The 19,094-nt window shown below is 46.1% G+C and overlaps 1 protein-coding gene across 3 annotated transcripts; it reads right to left on the bottom strand.

The window, feature by feature from the left end:
* Positions 1-5,983: 5,983 nt before the first annotated feature.
* On the bottom strand, positions 5,984-19,039 carry TMEM269 (transmembrane protein 269). Of its 3 annotated transcripts, XM_055393176.2 has the most exons (7): positions 18,909-19,039; positions 17,624-17,724; positions 14,366-14,504; positions 11,402-11,499; positions 10,556-10,699; positions 9,687-9,887; positions 5,984-6,203 (listed from the first exon to the last, which is right to left on the bottom strand). In XM_055393176.2, the coding sequence occupies exons 3-7, from the start codon at positions 14,404-14,406 to the stop codon at positions 6,076-6,078; spliced, it is 612 nt and encodes a 203-aa protein (XP_055249151.2). In that variant the 5' UTR covers positions 14,407-14,504; positions 17,624-17,724; positions 18,909-19,039; the 3' UTR covers positions 5,984-6,075. The 3 variants fall into 3 exon arrangements, with proteins under 3 accessions (XP_055249151.2, XP_030869009.3, XP_055249147.2); XM_031013149.3 differs by lacking the exon at positions 17,624-17,724 and having other exon boundaries at positions 18,909-19,033; XM_055393172.2 differs by lacking the exon at positions 17,624-17,724 and having other exon boundaries at positions 10,556-10,636; positions 18,909-19,032.
* Between the last annotated feature and the right edge of the window lie 55 nt (positions 19,040-19,094).

The raw sequence follows: 19,094 nt of genomic DNA on the forward strand, positions 1-19,094 counted from the left end.
TATTTCTGTGTGTGTGTGTCTTTAATTCCTCTAGTGCCGCTGGGTTAGGGTCTCCCCTACTGAGCTGGTCTCAGCACAGGAGGCTGAGGCAGGAGAATGGCGTGAACCCGCGAGGTGGAGTTTGCAGTGAGTGGAGATCGCGCCACTGCACTCCAGCCTGGGTGACAGAGCAAGACTCAAACAAAACAAAACAAAACAACAAACAAAAAAAACTGCCACATGTGGTAAGGATATTGTTTGGTGAAACTTTTGTTTTAGGCTTACATACACATGAATGTGTATACTGCATTGGATGTAAAAATTATTCCTTACTGTGGGTTGTGGTAAAAAAAACAAAAATCTAGATACAAGAGGATGCCTGAACCAAGACAGCAATGGGTCATCTTTGTATTCCCCCTTCCTGTTTTTTTTTCCGCCCCCCCCTTTGAGTCAGGGTCTTGCTCTGTCGCCCAGGCTGGAGTGCAAGTGGTACAGTCACGGCTCACTGCAGCCTTGAACTCCTGGGCTCAAGCAATCCTCCTACCTCAGCCTCCCGAGTAGCTAGGACTACAGATGTGTTCTACCACACCCAGCTAATTTTTTAAAATTTTTTTGTAAAGATGGGGAATCGCCACATTGCCTAGGCTGGTCTCAAACTCCTGGCCTCCCAAATGCTGGGATTACAGGCATGAGCCACCATACCTGGCCTTTTATTCACATTTTAGAAAGAAAAAGATTTATCTTCTACCCCTAAGAAATACCAGCATAAGGGGTCCAGAGGCAATTGTGTCCATAATTGGAATAACATTGAATGCTAAGGGTCTTATAAACATAGTCAAAGAAAACTAGGAACACATCATCTCTGCTTACCTGCCCAGAATTCCCTCATCCTGATGTGGTCCATCCCCAGTTTCTCAAAGGTACAGAGATATTTTTGAAGCTTTACATCTAAAACCAATAATGACAACACTGACTTTGGAAGTCAAGCTGTCTGGGTTTGACTCTAAGATCCACTACTTGGTGATTGTGTGGGCAAGTGTTAATCTCCCTAAGTCAATACTTTTTTTTTTTTTTTGAGATGGGGTCTTGCTCTGTCACTCAGGCTAGAGTGCAGTGGTGCTATCTCAGCCTCCTGGGTTCAAGAAATTCTCCTGCCTCAGCCTCGCGAGCAGCTGGGATTACAGGCGCCCGCCACCACACCTGACTAATTTCTGTATTTTTAATAGATACAGGGTTTCACTATGTTGGTCAGGCTGGTCTCAAACTCCTGATCTCAAGTGATCCGCCCACCTCAGCCTCCCAAAGTGCTGGAATTACAGGCACGAGCCACCGTGCCCGGCCCCTAAGTCAATAATTCTTAAGTGTTTTGGTCTCAGGGGTTTTATGTACTCTAAAAATTGTTGTATATATCATATTTGCTTTATTAGAAGTTAAAAGTTTAAAAAATATTTACTAATTCATTTAAAAGTGATAACCCATTATAGGATAACATAAATAACATTTTTGTGAAAAAATTTCAAAAATAATCATTTAGTGAGGAGTGGCATCGTTTTACATTTTTGCAAATCTCTTTAATATCCAGCATAATGGAAAAAAGCTGAATTCTCATATCTGCTTCTGTATACTGTATTCTCATCTTGTTTTGGTTGAAATATATGAAGAAAATGCGGCCTCACATTGATATGTAGTTAGAAAAGGGAGGAGTATTTTAATAGCCTTTTATGATCATTGTAGATCATCTTTAATACTATACCAAAACTCAGCGAGTGGTGGTTTCTTAAAGGTTAGTTGCAATATAGAATCTGATAGCATGTCAGTGATCTTTTTGTACTTTATTACATTAAAATCCTTTGGTCTTTGCATCTTTCCCTGTGAACAGATCTTTCACCCATGCATGATTTTGTAACATCATGCACTGATCATTTAGAAAATGTTGGTTCACCGAGTTATGCGGATTTTCCAAATGTTACCACATTGCACTACACAACGTCAGAAATATTTATTCATTAATATCCCCACTGATCTCACCAGAAAAGTCTGAGTATTGGAAAAGTGTCAAACGTACAGTGACAGTGAGTTTGGATACAAGTTTTCCAAAATTCTACTTTTCACTTGGAAGCTCAAATTTTATCCTTGGCAACAAAAACTATTTCTTGAAGCAACAGGCTCTCTCTGTTTATATTTTCAGAAAGACAAGTCTGAGCAACCCTAGTCTGTCAATCGTCCTTTGGTGTTTCATAAGAAAAGAAGCGAGTTCAGCTCAAACTCAAACCAGTGCTTTTCCTCCAGAAAACCATCATCACTGCAGTATGCAGCAGGAATGTTCTATGTGTGCTTTCCGTTTCATTCCACAGAATATTAAAAAGATGTGTACTCGGACAGGCACGGTGGCTCACGCCTGTAATCCTAGCATTTTGGGAGGCCAAGGCAGGTGGATCACCTGAGGTCAGGAGTTCAAGACCAGCCTGACCAACATGGTGAAACCCTGTCTCTACTAAAAATACAAAAAATTAGCTGGGTGTAGTGGCGGGCGCCTGTAATCCCAGCTACTCAGGAGGCTGAGGCAGGAGAATCACTTGAACCCAGGAGGCGGAGGTTGCAGTGAGCCAAGATCACTCCATTGCACTCCAGCCTGCGTGACAATAACAAAACTCCGTCTAAAACAAAAAAAAAAAAAGAAGTGTACTCAAGGGTAAAGGTTTAATAAAATTAATAATTTTTACTACTTCATCATGACATTCTTCAGTTTTTTGTTTTTTACTGTGAGCCTGCAGCAGTGAAAAGTACAATAACTAGCAGTACTGTTTAGGGCCACTGCCTAGATTCAAACCAGAATGTCAGGCATGTTGCCCACCATTGCTTTGCTCCATTAGCAAAAATGTCAACAGAGTGACATTTTAGTCCCAGTTTTAGGATTAAGAAAACACGGTGGCTCACGCCTGTAATCCCAGCACTTTGGGAGGCGGAGACAGGCAGATCACGAGGTCAGGAGATGGAGACCATCTTGGCTAACACGGTGAAACCCGTCTCTACTAAAAATACAACAACAACAAAAAAATTAGCCAGGCGTGGTGGCGGGCACCTGTAGTCCCAGGTACTCGGGAGGCTGAGGCAGGAGAATTGCTTGAACCTGGGAAGCAGAGCTTGTAGTGAGCCGAGATCACGCCACTGCACTCCAGCCTGGGTGACAGAGTGAGACTCCGTCTCAAAAAAAAACAAAACAAAAAAACAGTTTTGACCCTGAAGGGGTCTCAGGAACCCCAGGGGTCCACAGACCACACTTTGAGAACTGCTGACCTAAAACCTGTGGTCACCTACCTCATTGGATTGTTTAGGGGATTATGTAAAATAGTAAAATTCAGGGAACGGTTCCTGACACACAGTAAGTTATATGGTATAATATAGTAAATGTTAATTATACATTTACTGTACATAGTAAATGTTAACTATTATTACCATTCTAAATTGAAATATGTATATATGGGAAGAGAAGAAGGCTAGAGGGGACAGAAAGCCATCTAACATTTATTTAACATATTTTACATGCCATTCATTATTCTAGGTGTTTTACGTTCATCCACATAAAACATCACGGTTGTTCAATCCACAAAACAACCCTGAAAGGAAGTAAATCCTCCATTTTACAGATAGGAAAATAGGCTTAGAGAGATTAAATGTTTTATTCAAGGTCACAGGGCTAAAAGAGTAGCAGAATTCTCAGTCACTTGATTCCGCTTATCAGACACAGAAGTAGGACTTCAGGTTAGGAAGAAGGGACTAGAATTTGACCAGGAGGGAAATCTACACTCTCTCTCAAGTTTAGGACAAAGAGAACTGCCTAAACCCCATTGGCTTCATGTATGCATTTGAGAAGTGCAGATTTTAAAGTCTTGGACTTCTCCCTTGTTCCTAAGAGGAAGCCCAAGAAGAGACATTCTGTTTTAGAAAACCACTGTCCGAGGAAGTGAAGGCATTGAATGAGTAGCCTTAGTATCTGAGACCCTCAAGCCCATATAGAATTATAACCATACTCTCAGAGAGGTGCAAGGAAGCATAGATCCCTCTGTTAACCAGCTGTCAGCTGACCTATAACTATCCTAGTGTCATTAACCTACAAAAAAAAACTGGAGGCAATTAAGTATGAATTATTGCCGTTACAATCAAGCGATAATTTACACATCCAAATGGGCATTTTACTTTTCAAAGCTGTCCTCCTGGGGGTCTGTATATTTATCTCTGCTGCTGTCACTTAAAATGGACATGGAAATTCTCTTTCAGAATTGCATCTTTTTCCTTTCAACATAGTTTCAAATTTTAGAAACAGCCACAAGGCATTTGAGTCCAAATATGATACCTAATTTGATTTAAGAATATGACATAATTGGCTAATCTCAAATGTTAGGTTTTTAGAAAAAATTTAGTTCAGAATAAAACCTGTTTTTCGCTTTTGGTGGTGGTGGTGGTGTTCCAGCTGCTTGGTCCTTAAGAATTTATGTGAAGGCCATTTTCAGATTGGAGTTCCTAAAATCTTTGATTAAGGGGAGCATCACATTGAAATGGATGTACAGCATTGAAGGACATTGTATTGAAATGTCTAAGCCTGTGTATATTTGTAAAATTCTTACCACATTATAGAAACCTTGTATGTAACTTACGAGAATCCACAACTAAATCAATTCATATACAAAGGGAACATTTCTGAGTGTCAGGCACTATGGCAGATAGCAAAAATACAAAACTTAAACTGAAGGAGATATAAAGTCATGGGACACAGGCAAATCCATCTAACTTAGGAACATATGAATGATTTAACAGGAAGGCACTGTCTATTCTGTTACAGTCAAATCTTACTTTGGGTTTTTATTTTTAAACATCTAATTTGAGAATAGATGTATATTTACCACATACATTGTTCTGGAAACTTAAAAAAGTTATATCCAGGGTAGAAGGTGTTCTGGCACAGTCTCTGAGGGTGGAGCAGAACCAGCCATCAATCCTTTTTTCCACCATCTGGGAGGTGGAATGTCTATCTACGCTGGGGGCTCAGCGGACCCGAGTTCTCGGTGAGATACACTTTGCCATACAGTACTGTTTATTTGTATTTGATCTGGATTTTAGAACATGAAGTAGCATCTGGATAGCTAGAGTTTAGTAGTTTCCAGCGTAGGAAAGAAAATCCACAAGAGATCCTGCAAGCCAGATGATGCCCTGTGTCACCAATGTATCTAACTGCTAAACAAAGCAAAAGGCAGCAGCTTTGAACTATTAAAATACAGAATGTAGGCCGGGCGCGGTGGCTCACGCTTGTAATCCCAGCACTTTGGGAAGCCAAGGCGGGCGGATCACGAGGTCAGGAGATCGAGACCATCCTGGCTAACACGGTGAAACCCCCGTCTCTACTAAAAATACAAAAAATTAGCCGGGCGAGGTGGCGGGAGCCTGTAGTCCCAGCTACGCGGGAGGCTGAGGCAGGAGAATGGCGTGAATCCCGGGGGGCGGAGCCTGCAGTGAGCCGAGATCGCGCTACTGCACTCCAGCCTGGGTGAAAGAGCGAGACTCCTTCTCAAAAAAAAAAAAAAAAAAAAAATACAGAATGTTGAAGTTACAAAATCCTACACACATTCAAACTAGGCAACAAGAGAGTCCTGTGATTGGCTCTACTCTCAGAGCCAGAGTCTGCAAGAGTAAGAAATGCTTCAGGAAGCCCCACCAGGCAGGGCTGAGGCTGAGGCCAATACCAGTTCTGAAGGCTCTCACTCCTTTCCAAGGGATGGACCTTAGTAGCACACAGTCACCCGGCTGATAATGGAGCTGGAACCCAAACCCAGCCTACATTGAGCTTGAGGCAGGGGGATATTCTGTTCTACATGACATAAACAAGTATTGTCCGCAAGGGAGTCAGAACCCTGAATAAAGAGAAAGAAGTGAAGGTCACTGACCCTGCTTTGGGTTTCTAACTTCATGGCAACAGACATACCATATATCTAGTATATGACAACACAGGTACACATACAAAGCTTTAGTGCAGGCTTGACCCAATATGCTGACACAAACCCCACAGAGGCCGGCAGGAGCTGGTAGAGCTGCTTAGCTTCCTCAGTGCTGTGGCGAAAGACAGGCTGCCTTGCCCCACAGAGCATCTGGAAAGAAGATGTACGAGAGCGACCACATCAGGCAGTAAAAAGCAGACAGAGACAATGGGGAGAAAAACAGCATGATGACACCTGGAAGAAGAAAAAGTGCAGACACTCAATTTCTAGGAAGCTGTCTTCTATGCTTTCTACCCTCTACTCTCCCGTCCCCACCCTCCCATTCTTTACTTTTCACCCACAGTGCCTAAGAAACAAACAGAAAGAGACAGGAGCCCTGTCTTCAAGTTCAGTTTAATAGAGATAGGTAAGTAACTAGAGAAGTATAGCCCAATGCAGTCTCAGGTTCCATTGTGTCAAATTCACATCAGAAGTTACAGCCAATAATAAATCTGAATTGCCTTTGTTAGGGAAAACAAAACAAAACAAGACAAAAACCAAAAACCCTTGTTAGGAAAAAAAATCTTCCTCATTGTTTTAAATTTAACATGTGATAATGACCAATGCAGTATGATATGTATGCAGAAAAGAGTTTACGTGCAGGCCTGAGACTGCTATCCTCAGAAAGGCCTTCTTGCAAGGCTGGCCCTTGGCTGATGCCTGGAATCTTGAATAGTAAACAGTTCCCTAGACCAACATAAAACTTCCCCCAACTGATAAGAGTCTCACTGTTCCTAGACTGTCCATATAAGCACGGTGGTAACACCTGGTTTCCTTCTGGGAGTCTGGAATTTTGGTACATGGTAGGCACAGGCTGCTGACATGACCATCCCCCAGTAAAACTTGGGCACTGAGTCTCTCATCAGTTTCCCTGGTAGCCAACACTTTATTGTATTATCACAATTCAGTGCTGAGGAATTAAGTGCATCTCGTGTGACTCTACTGGGAGAGGACTCTCTGAAGCTTGCACCTGGTTTCCCCTGAACTTTGTCCCATGCACCTTTTCCCTTTGCTGATTTTGCTTTACATCCTTTTGCTGAAATCAATCTTAGCCATGAGTACAACAAGCTGAGTCCTGTGAGTCTTCTCAGGGGTGGTCTTGGGGACTCCCAACACAATTTGCATCTCAGATTCGCCACCAAAAGGCAAAAGAGCACTCACGTTTGTGGAATATCTATTTTGCACTAGACATTCTGCTAGATGTGTACATGTTTTTCATTTACACTTCACAGTAATCCCGTGGTTTAGAACTAAGTCTGTTTTTCATAAGAAGAAACAGAAGTAACCCGTACAAGGTCCTGATTCAAACCCACTTCTGCTTGACTCTTAAAAACTAGACACACTGCCTCCGGGAGCTCAAAAAGAGGACAAAGAGAGTATGAGCCAATGGTATTTCCATGGGAATGATCACCATGTATCCTGTAGAGAAATCAGAACATATGATCTGATAGAAGACCACTTCTAGGAGTAATAAGCAGTTAAAATGCATGGGCATTTTGGAATACTGTATTTCAAGAATAGTCATTGATCTGTTGAGGCAAAAAGACAATACTGAAAACCAGAGTTGTCTTGGAAAGTACATGGCTGGCGCGTTGGCTCATGCCTGTAATCTCAGTACTTTGGGAGGCCAAGGCAGGAGGATTGCTTGAATCCATGAATTTGAGATCAGCCTGGACAAAAGAGTGAGACCCCTCTCTACCATATATGTATGATTTTGGGCTACTCCCTGTAAAAAAAAAAAAAAAAAAAGGTATATCATATAAGATTTCAGAGTGCTGGTCACAGGCCAGTTCTCAGACGTACGAAGCTTTATGGGGTAGAAGGGACCTCAGTCTAAGAAGGCGACTGGCTGCACTCCAAATAAGAGGAATGTCCACAGAAGCCATTTTAAAATCTACCCAGTAGGGCTCTGGTATTAACTGTTGTCAAAATCTGTAAGGTGCAGTTTCCTCCCTTACTCACACAGCAGGACAATCTGAGGAAGGCTGAGGCCAAGTATGTGGTTTATTTTTAGAAAAGGGGGATCAGTAGTATCTACAGGAGCGAAGAACACTAAGCAATACTACTGTTATGAGATAGGAGAAGGGGAAGTGGAGGAGAAGGGCGAGGCTAGAAATGGACACATCTGTGCCAGAGGATTTATATTTATTATCTCATTTAATCTCAGAAATCCTGCAAAGTAGGGATTAGTGGCTTCGTTTTACAGATGAATAAAATTGAGCTCAAAACAGTGAGGTATTAGCCCAAGTTCAACTAATATGTGCTAGAGTTAGAGCTTGGGCTCAGGTCTTCCTGAGAAGCTTCCAAACCCAGAAGCTTCTCACCACCATTCTGCCTCTGCCACCTAAGGCATAGGAGGAGCCAGCTCCTGGAGCTTTGAAAGGGCTGTTGGTGCTAATGTTACAAAAGGTATAAACCTTAAGGGAGAGGTCAGGATGAAACCCAAGACCCTATAAACTAGATGGGACTCACATGGGAATAATGGAAGGAACTCTGTATCCCCATAGATGTTTGTCTTGTTTACAGGAGCACATTTTAAGAGAAGAAAAACTGATATTCCTTGAAGGAAGCCCTAAATCAGGGGAAGCTCTAGGGAGACGTCTGCAAGGCCCCAGTGTGACCAGGAACTCAGGGCCCGGAGCCCAGTGCTCAGTTACTTCAAACCCAACCCTAAGAGTCATCCATGTCTCCTCCTCCTTCCTCAATGTCAATTCTATTTCCAACATTTATCTCAAATCCATTCACTTCTCTTTATCTCCACTGCCACCATCACCTCTCATCTGAACAAAAAGTTTGTTTTCCTCCTTGCATTCTCAGACCTACAATCTGTTCTCCACATTGCAGTCAAAGTGATTATTGAAAACTGCTGCTCCAGCCATACCACTTCCCTGCATAAATCCCTTTAGAGGCTCCTCATTTGCCTTTGGTATCAAATCCCAAATCCTGCCAGGTCTGCTCACCTCATGGCCTCAGTCTGTGTCACTGGCTGTCTCAGCAAGTTTCAGCCACATTGCTCCACTAATGTGTCCAGCCCCTGTGGCCTCAAAGCCATCACAACATACTGTTCCTCTGCCTGAACCTCCTGAACTCCCCATCCCCACCCGGCCACTCCTCTTGTAGGTCTCACTTAAATGACACCTGCTTAAGGATCCTTTCCTTCCCTTCAGATCATGCCAGCCTGAAGTAGGTCACCCTTTGACACTCTCTCAGAGCACCCTGCACTTACATAATACATACAGTAAAACTATATGTTTCTAGATATTTCTGCCATTATTTGTTTGATCTCTGTCTCCCCTGTGATCAGGCTCTAGATTCAGAGGCAGGGACTGTTTGCCTAGTTTACCAATTTGATTTCCAGTACCTGGCACACGGTGGGTGCTTCCTAAATCTCTATTGAACTTATTAACATTTAGCAAGTATATACTGAGCACCTACGATGTGACTGACACACTTCTAGGCATTGGGGATTATATTAATAGCATGAATAAAAGAGAGTCCTCTATTGGGGGTAGGTTTAGTGTTTATAGACAATAAGAAAACTAGTAAATATGTCAGATGATTATCAGTTCTATGGGGAAAAATAAAGCAGAATAAGGGAGATAGAAAAATGCTGGGGTGAGGTACAGTGGCAATAAGCAACAGTGATAACAAACTGGCCATAGTGACATTTTCACTCACCTCCTATATAAACCAATTTTTTCCAGTTCTCAGACTCCAGGATTTTGTCATATGGATAGTAGCTCTGGTCCATCATGAAGAGAATCATGAGTGAGGCCATGCAGCAGAGGATGAACCTGTTGCCTTTGGTCAGAAGGGAGGTGGAAGCCAAGATGCAGGAAGCATAGGGGCAGGGTAGACCCTTGTATGTGGAGGGGACTCCTGCCAGGAAGAACGCTGGAGATTAGCTGCTTCCCTCTGCTCTAAAGATACCAAAATGAAGCAAGCCCCTCTCTCTTTGGGTATTCCCCTACCCAGGATACAATATTCCCTTAAACCCAAAGGCAGTGGCAGGCTGAAAATCATTTATTCACAAAGATGATGCATGGGTTTTACATTGGTTTTCCAAGGGAAAGCAGGCAGCCAGCTAGGACCAGGGTGTGCCCTGGCTCCTAGGAAGTCTCTGCTGAAAGGGTCCTTTGAGACCTGCTAGTCTAAGCCCTGTGCTGTATCTGTTCTCCCTCACTTTGTGACCTTAGGCAAGACAATTTCCCTCACTGGAGCATGGTTTCTCCATCTGTTTTAAGGAACTGGAATACAACCTCCAGTTCTAGTCCAAGAATCAATGTGCTCCATCCAAAGGTCACAGGTCATGCATTGAGAAAGAGGCACAGCTGCTCCAAGAAATGAAGGCCCTTGCCTCCCAGCCCAGGGCTCTGCCAATGCAGCCTGCAGCCTTCAGTGGGCATGGGGCATGGGGCATGCAAGGAGGAAGGAAGAGGAGCTCCAAAAAAGGAGTCAGTAACTGCACCCCAGGCTTCTGGCACCTGACAGCCCCCTGTTCTGTGCTCCCCTGCCCTCTGTTCTAAGGCAACCTTGGTTCCACTCACCAGATGAATAAAAGCACAAGTGGAAAGAAGCAGCTGACACATAGATGATGGCCAGGATCCCACTCAGAAGTCCATCCACGCCTAGGAGCAGAGCGGAGGCCAAGCCGAAGGTGGTGAAGACGGCAAAGTCATTCAGCTCGGCTCCTGCCCCAGAGGGCCCAAGGTTAGAAGAACTTATACTCCCACGTCTTGCACCTTAGCCCCCATCTAGTAGGGGAGCTGGGGTAGTGACAAGAGGGGTCCTGAGGTCCCAGAAAGCAACAGCTGCTCCCCTGGGGCAGTCTTCAGATCAAAGATCGGGATCTCCTCCTGGCTCTGCCTTGCGCTGGCCAGTGGCCTTGGGCAAGTATTTCCCCCTCAGATCTTAGTTTTCCCATCCCTTAACATGCAAGGCTTGGACTACAATCAGATACAAACTGATAAGCTGTGGGACTTTTTTCAAGCTAAATCTTACATGGAAGCATTTTACTGTATTTTAAACCAGCTGCTCTGCTAGTTTAATTTTCATCTCCTCTCTGCCAACTTCCTCTCACCCCACCCCTACCCACTTCCACTCCAATACCTGGATGGGCCCAGAACAGGGAAGCAGGGCAGATGAGAAAACTGAAAGCCAGGACAAGGACTGCCCAAAGGTCAGTAAGTGAGCCAGCAGAGGAGCTGGAGCTGGACCCGCGGGGCTCCTGAACTCCTGCTCCAGGGCTGCTGCTGCTGCTGCTGCTCTCAGGGAGGTGTGAACAGGGTTGGATGTCTGATGAAGGCCTGCGGGATGTTAGAGGATGGACGAAGGGGTGACCCCGGATGGATGCTACTGGGGGCAAGGATTAGGGGCCTGGGGCCTGAACTCACCCAATTTGGAGCAGATGTTGATGTGGCTGGTCATTGCCCTGACTGCCATGTCTAACAGGAAGCTGACCAGGAGCATCCAGGAGGCATAGTGGCGTTTCCTAAAGTGCAGGCCAGCAAGCCCAAACAGGGAAGCACTTTTGCAGTTTCCACTGGAGACTCTCCCCTGCCCCCCATTAGTATATTAGTATACACTAATATACTTCCCACACACCTCCCACACTTGCACACATACACACCTCTTCATGTCCCCCACACTCACATCCCTTCTGATATATGCTGCTTTTTGCACCACACATGCACACACATGCCTACATCCCTCACAAACTCAATCTACAGTCTTAAAGGGGTGCCCCAAACCCCCTAGAACATCACTAAGATCCCTTCCAACTCTAACTTCCAGGCATTTTTGATGGCACAGGGGACCTAGGTTCTAGCCCAGCCTCTGCCACCATCTCCCTATGAATTCTTAGGTAAATCACTACCCCATCTCTAGGCCTGTTCCCCCATTTGTAAAATGAGGAGTGTGTGCTAAATGATTTGTTTAATAGATACAAACCTATTCAGATGACCTGTTTCTCCTTGTGTGAGTTTTGGTAACTTATGTCTTTTAAGGGATTGATTATTTTCAGCTACGATATCAAATTTGTGGGCGTAGAGTTGTTCGTAGCATTCCTTTATTATCCTTTTAATATCTGTGGAATCAGTAGTAATGGCCCTTGTTTCATTTCTGATATTGGTAATTTCTGTCTTGTCTTTTTTTAAACTTGGTTAGCCTGGCTAGAGGTTTACTGATTTTATTGATCTTCTCAAAGAATCAGCTTTTGGTTTCATCCATTTTTCTCTATTAATTTCTTGTTTTCAATTTCTCTGATTGCCACTCTAATTTTTATTTTATTTTTTTGAGATGGAGTCCCTCTGTTGCCCAGGCTGGAGTGCAGTGGCACGATCTCCGCTCACTGCAACCTCCGCCTCCCAGGTTCAAGTGATTCTCTTGCCTCAGCCTCCTAAGTAGCTGGGATTACAGGCATTTGCCACCACATCCGGCTAATTTTTGTATTTTTAGTAGAGACGGTGTTTCACCATGTTGGCCAGGCTGGTCTCGAACTCCTGACCTCAAGTGATCTGCCGGCCTCAGCTTCCCAAAGTGCTGGAACTACAGGCATGAGCCACTGTGCCCAGCCTGATTTTTACTTTTTACTTTTTATGCTTACTTTGGATTTAGTTTGCTTTTCTTTTTCTAGTTTCCTAAGGTTAAAGCTTAAATTATGGATTTTAAATCTTTCTTTTCTTGACTATATGCATTCAATGCAATAAATTTCCCTCAAAGCAAAGCACTGCTTTCCCTGCATCCTATAAGTTTTGATAAATCATGTTTTCATTTTTTTTTAGTTCAAAACATTTTCAATGTTTCGTGAGACTTCTTCTTTTATCCATGTGTCATTTAGAAGTGTCTTGTTTAATCTCCATATATTTCAGGATTTTTCAGCTATCTTTCTGTTATTGACTTCTAGTTCATTTCCATGTTGTCTGAGAGTATACTTCTTTTAAATTTGTTAAGGTATGTTTTATGACCCAGAATGTGATCTGTCCAAGTGAGTTTGAGAAGAATGTGTACTCTGCATGGTTGGATGGAGTTCTCTATGATGTCCATTTTATCCAGGTGACCAATAGTGTTGCTGACTTCAACTATGTGTTTGCTGATTTTCTGCCTGCTGGATCTGTCAGTTTCTGATAGAGGGGGTGGAAATCTCCAACCTTGATAGTAGACTCATCAATTTGTCCTTGCAGTTCTATTAGTTTTTGTCTCATGTATTTTGATGCTTTAAATGATTTCCATGAGCTCTTTCATACCCCACATTCTTGATTCTGTGCCTCCATCCAGCACCTGCTCTCAGGTCCTTCTAAAAGCTGCCACCACAGCTCCAAGCAAACCTGCCCTGAGAGGCCCATTCTCAAGTCTGCACCCTGATTGCAATGCTTAGGCAACCCAGAAGAAGCAAAGGGCCTGACCTAGACCTCAGCTGTCTCCAAACTACCACAGCATTTCCTTTGTTTAGACCTAGTCCTATGTATCTAAAGGGGACTGAAGTTAAATAAAAATACTCAGGGCACCATGATGGCAACACTTCTAGAAAATTAGGCTGTACTAAGAAGATAGAAATTTTCTGGGCTGGGCACAGTGGCTCACGTTTGTAATCCCAGCACTTTGGGAGGCCTAGACAGGTGGATCACTTGAGCCCAGGTGTTTGAGACCAGCCTGGGCAATATAATGAGACCTCATCTCTTAAAAAAAAAAAAAAAAAGTTTCTTTAAAAAAGAAATTTTCTGCTGTAGGTCTGCCCTACTTTATTATACTCCAAAAACCAAGACTTAGAGAATCACAAAAATTTCCAGCTGGAAGGGGGCTTAAACATCATCAGGTAAAGTCATCTTATTTTGTGGATGAGAAACAAATCCAAAGAGAAGTCACTTACTGATGGTTATAGACAATCAAGTAGATTAGGAGATGTTACCTGCATCATAAAGGATTTATCTTTAAAGCACTGACATCCCAAAAACATTGAAATGGGATTCAACTTACAGAAATAGAATTTGCTTACAACATTTTGGGGGAACATATAATGGCTCGGACCTCCCAGAACAGTGCTAATTTCAAATATTCTGCCAGGTCATATGATCTAAGAATTAGAAAATATGAACTGTGGCCTACCCAAAGATTGCATAAGGGCCACCAGAACAGAATCTATTGACTTTCTCACAGAAACCATTCTAGACTGCCATAGCTGGAATGAACTGGTACCGTTGAGTATGGGATCTTGGCCTCTTGACTCCTAAGCACTGCACTTACCCTGGGTACACTGTGGATTCCTATGCCTCAGTGCCTGCTCTCTAAACTCTCCCTCTCCTTCCCGCATGCCATTGGCTCCAGCTCTTGGCTAAGAGCTTGCTGGGCCCCAGACCTACCTGCTGAAGCTGAAGATGATGGAGAAGAGCCCCAGCACCATGTTGGCCAGAGATAAGGCACTGGTAACATCCTTCCAGGAAACCTCATTTATCTGGGAATGGCTCTGGTCATGGCTCAGGAAGAAACTGGTACCCTTACCTGGGGCCCAAGAGAGAGGGGCGAAGGGTTCCCAAGGTTAAGGAGTCCCAGCAGAGGCTCCCAGGGACCTGTTCCACTAGATCTCATCCCAGAATGGCACCCTCCCTACATTCTGTTTCACTGGCTGGACTAAGGGAGACAGGAGGTAGATGAAGGAGACTCAGGAGGTGAAGACAAAGGTGCTGAGGATCCAGCGTCTTGGGAAAGCTCAACAGCAGAGTGGGTGAACCAACACAAGCATAGTTTCCACTCCCTCTCTGACTGCACCTTTGCCCCACAGCGCAGACATCCCTCCAGTCCATATGCTGACTCTCCTGAAGCCCCATGGCCCAGAATGCAGGGGGTATGGGGCCTTTCTCCCATCTGAGAGGTGGGCCCTTGTCACTGACGAAGGGTTGGCTTGAGAGAGAAGTAGTGCCAGGAATCCCTGTTGTCCCACAGTCCAAGTTCACTCCTTCTGAAGCACAGGGCTGCAGCTGAGGTGCCTCAAGGTCCTGGTTCTGACAGGCCCCAGTCAGAACAGCAGGCCTACTTCCCACAAGGAAAGAGACGGCAGATTAAAAATGAATGTGTAGCCGGACACGGTGGCTCATGCCTGTAATCCCAGCACTTTGGGAGGCTGAGGCAAGTGGATCATCTGAGGCCAGGAGTTCGAGACCAGCCTAGCCAACATGTTGAAACCCTGTCTCTACTAAAAATACAAAAATTAGCCGGGTGTGGCAGTGCACGCCTGTAATCCCAGCTACTCAGGAGGCTGAGGCAGGAGAATCGCTTGAACCTTAGGAGGCAGAGGTTGCAGTGAGCCGAGATCACACCACTGCACTCCAGCCTGGGTGACCGAGCGAGACTCTATCTAAAAAAAAAAAAAAAAAAAAAGGGTGCAACACTGAATAGTTCACAAAGATCTTTTCGCCATGTTCCCATCCCCATGTCTGTTTCTCAGATCCTGACAACCTCAGGAGATGGTGCTAGAATTCTCCCCTATTTTATGAATGAGGAAACTACAGTTAAAAGAGAGGAAGATACTTGCTCAAAGTCACACGGTAAGTAGAACCAAATCCCATCTGTTTGATTCTAAATCTGCTGTTTCTTTGCTGCGGGCATAGATTTCAGCAGGAGGAGATGTGTGGGATGTGGCAGTGAACGAGCTCAATGGCCAGGTCTGCGAGGCAGCAGCAGCCTCCCTGTGTGTGTGGGACCGTCCAGCCCAGGCCCCACAGTGCTCCCAGTCTCTCCCAGTCTCTCCCAGTCTCTCCCACAACAGGGAATTGGCTGGCCCTGCCCATCTTCACAGTCTGTCTTGTCTGTTTTCACTCTAAGACCACATTTGTACACCTTACACTCAATCTGCTTGAGAAACTGAGTCTCTTGGAGAAAGAGCCCCATTCCTCCCCAAAACTGAGAAGCCCCGCTGGTTGGGGCAAATGTACCAGCCACAAATAGATCCTGCACTTGAGTGAAATAAACAAGTTTCAAGGTGTTCCCAGATCTGTTTTCTCATTTAATCCTCACCCATTTCAGATGTGAGGATTAATCTCACCTCCAGCTCTGCCTCCATCCAGCCCTTCTGTTCAGCCCCAGGCCCATCTGGTCTGGACAAGAGCTGAGACAAACCATGGTCTTTTCTCATAAACCCGCCACCAACATGCCAGCAGCTGGGAGGGCTGACTTGGAGTTTGGGACTAGAGTTTATCAGGGCAGCACTGCTGGGCTCACTGCCTCCATGGGCCAGCGTCACTCACCAAAGGGGATCAGTAGCTACATGGCCAGAGCCATTGGGATTCCTAAGACCTTCATATGCCAGAGCCCCTCCAAACCTAAGACAAGAAGCAATGCAAGCCAGGGAAACCTGGGAAGGGAAGGGGACAAAGGACTTGCTGCATACTCCCTCCCCATGAACCCGCTGTAGTGGTCTCTCCTGGGTCTCTGGGCTGACCCCAGCAAGATCAAACATCCCACTGTCTGCTGCTCAGAGCCAGTTAGCAGGTGCCCAGGGTCTGTCTACCACCTGTCAAGCATTGCTGCTGCCTCTGTGCTACTTCACACTGGTTAATTTTTAATTAATGGTCAATTGTCTACTATATTATCTCTTTCATTATCTCCTCCATTCACAAACCACTTTCACATTTAGGATTTCCACTGGCCCTGTGAGCTCTGTCAGGCAAGGGTTCTTATCCCTACTTTCCAGGTAAAGCAAGGAAGACTCAGAGATGGGAAGAACCTAGCTCAAGGTCACACCAGAAGTGGCAGAACAAAAGTTACAATTTTGCCTTAAGTGTTCTTTCCCCTGTGCTCTGCTGTCTACCAACCAAGAGGACTGAACATTGTATTGGTTATATGCTGTGCCTGAGCTGGGTGCTGGTAGAAACCTTGGTCCCTACCATCACAGAGTTTACAACCTATCCAAGGAAATGAGTCTCTTGCATACATGTAGAGACTTAGACCCTATTCATAGTGGTACCTTATCTTACAGATGGGGAAACTGAGGTTTCAGGAGAGTTAAGTGACTTGTCCGGTAAATGGTGGAGCCAGGATTTGATTTGAGTCTCCTCTTTCCCAGTTAAATGCTGTTTGCAGCAGAATGCACAGGTCCCAGGTGTGAAAGGATGTGGAATTGAGAGTAAGGGCTGTAGAGGACAACAGAAATAAGGAACCACCCACTCATTCAGCAAATGTTTGGCCAGGGGCAAGATGTGGTGCCTGGTGCTTGGGACACAGAGAAGATTAAGACCAAAGGACACAGTTTAGCCACAGTACCTAACCCTGCACAGAAAAGAGGCGACCGGGCTACTAATGGAGCACCGAAAAGGGGCTCAGCCTGCCACGGGCTGAGAAGGCTCCCAGGAGGGGCGAGGGCTGAGGCTTGGCACAGCACGAGACTGCAGGTGATCTGGTCACTCCTCAGCTTCTTGAATGCCCTCAGGATGGAGTCCAACTCCTGCGTTTGTTATGCCAGCCCTGCTCAGCTCTCCCAGCTTCCTCTCAGTCCTCCCCACCCTTCTCAGAACCTCCCTTTGGACTTGGGTTGGGTGGTGCTCCTCTTTGGGAAGCCCCTCTGACATCCCCCCTGAGCACATTAGGTGCCCCTCATCTGTATGGTCTTGTCTTCTTGTGCTTACCATGTGACACTTGGCACTCTGTTTTGGCACCGCCTTCACTGGCTTTCCTACAGGGAATGCAATTTGAGTGCTGGCCGAGGTCCCTGTACCCAGTATGAGGCCTGACAATAGAAGTTGTTCTGTGTTTGTTAAATTAACATCACAGGTCACTCTGGTGCTTCCCTGAGGTCCTCTCGCTGCACCAAATCTATTGACCTTCCATCTAACCCTGCCCAGTGTGGCCTCTAAGAAGCCTCAGATGAACGCTCAACAGTCCAGCCCCTTCCGCATACCCAGCAACTACCCAGTTCTTATGGTCTTCCACTTACTCATTTTTTAAAATGCTGTTTATTTATTGCCAATGGCTGCTCTGTGCCAGGCCTTGTGTGTGTGGGGGGTGGGGGGGTGAGGAGAACAAGAGCCAAGCCGCACCCTCCAGCAGCTCAGAGTCTGGTAGAGGAGGCAGCTGTGTGTAGGGACAAGTGTAATGTTGGACAAGGGGATGTGCCAGCTGTTGTGGAGAGACTAAGTCTGGGGTGGGGCAGGGGAAGGTTCCACTCCTGTGGTGACATTTATCAGGGTCTCTAAGGATGAACAAAGAATTAGGAGGGACATTCTTGGCCCAGGGAATGAACCGCAGGTGCGGAAGCACGATGAGGAGATGGATCCTGGGAGAGAGGGGTGACCAGAGATGACACTGGCAGGTAGGCTGCAGGGGGTGGTCGTGCGTATGTGACCTTGAGTGGCAGCCCGTGGAGGGCACTGTGGTGTTCAGTAAGGGAGCAGAGTCTTTGTCAGACACGGGCAGGGAGCGCAGGGCGGCTTGGAGGCGGCAAACTGCAGAAAAGGAAACCGGCCAGGAGACGGGGGTGGGGGCGAGGAGGGTGGACGTGAGGAGGAGAAAAGCAGGGCTGTGGCAGTGGGGCTGCAGAGGAGGGGAGAGTTGAATATGGCTCTGAGGTTTCTAACTGAGTGGCGGGGCGGCGCCTCCGCGGAGTGAAACCATCCAGGCGGAGCTCTCCAGCCGGCGACACGCGTGGCACAGGCACGGCGACGACGCCGCTCATGCCAGCTACAGACCCCCTCCCCTCCCAGCCCCCGCTCCTTTCCTGGAGGCTGGAAACCCTCCGACGGAGGGCCGGCCTCTGGGGACGGGACGTGGTCCCCTGGCCCACTCTGGCTGTCCCGAGGCTGCCCAGGCCCGGCTTCAGCCGCGACCACATCGGGAAGATGGAGCCGGGCTGGTCGCCGACAGCACCCGGGCAGCTGCGCTTCTCGCCCGTTCCACGCGGCCGCGGAGGCTCACCTGAGGGCTCACCCTGGGGACAAGGCATTCCTACATGAGATGGGGGTCCGCCCTCCTGCCCCGTTTCCTGTGCGGTGGAGGGGGCTAGCCCTAGAGAGGAGCGCCTCTCGCTCCCACCCTAGCTCTTAGCTCACAATCCCCAGAGCAGGGGAGGGGTTGCGGGTCTGTAGTCGGGGAGAAGGGCCT

This window comes from Gorilla gorilla, chromosome 1 (genome assembly GCF_029281585.2).
Source record: "Gorilla gorilla gorilla isolate KB3781 chromosome 1, NHGRI_mGorGor1-v2.1_pri, whole genome shotgun sequence".
Lineage (NCBI taxonomy): Eukaryota > Metazoa > Chordata > Mammalia > Primates > Hominidae > Gorilla > Gorilla gorilla.

Coding starts and splice junctions, on each gene's coding strand:
- TMEM269 (XM_031013149.3), bottom strand. CDS start 18,936: ATGCCTTGTCCCCAGGGTGAGCCCTCAG. Junction 11,500..14,365: donor ATCATCTTCAGCTTCAGCAG/GTAGGTCTGGGG, acceptor CCTGCACTTTAG/GAAACGCCACTATGCCTCCT. Junction 9,888..10,555: donor CTTGTGCTTTTATTCATCTG/GTGAGTGGAACC, acceptor TCTTCCTGGCAG/GAGTCCCCTCCACATACAAG.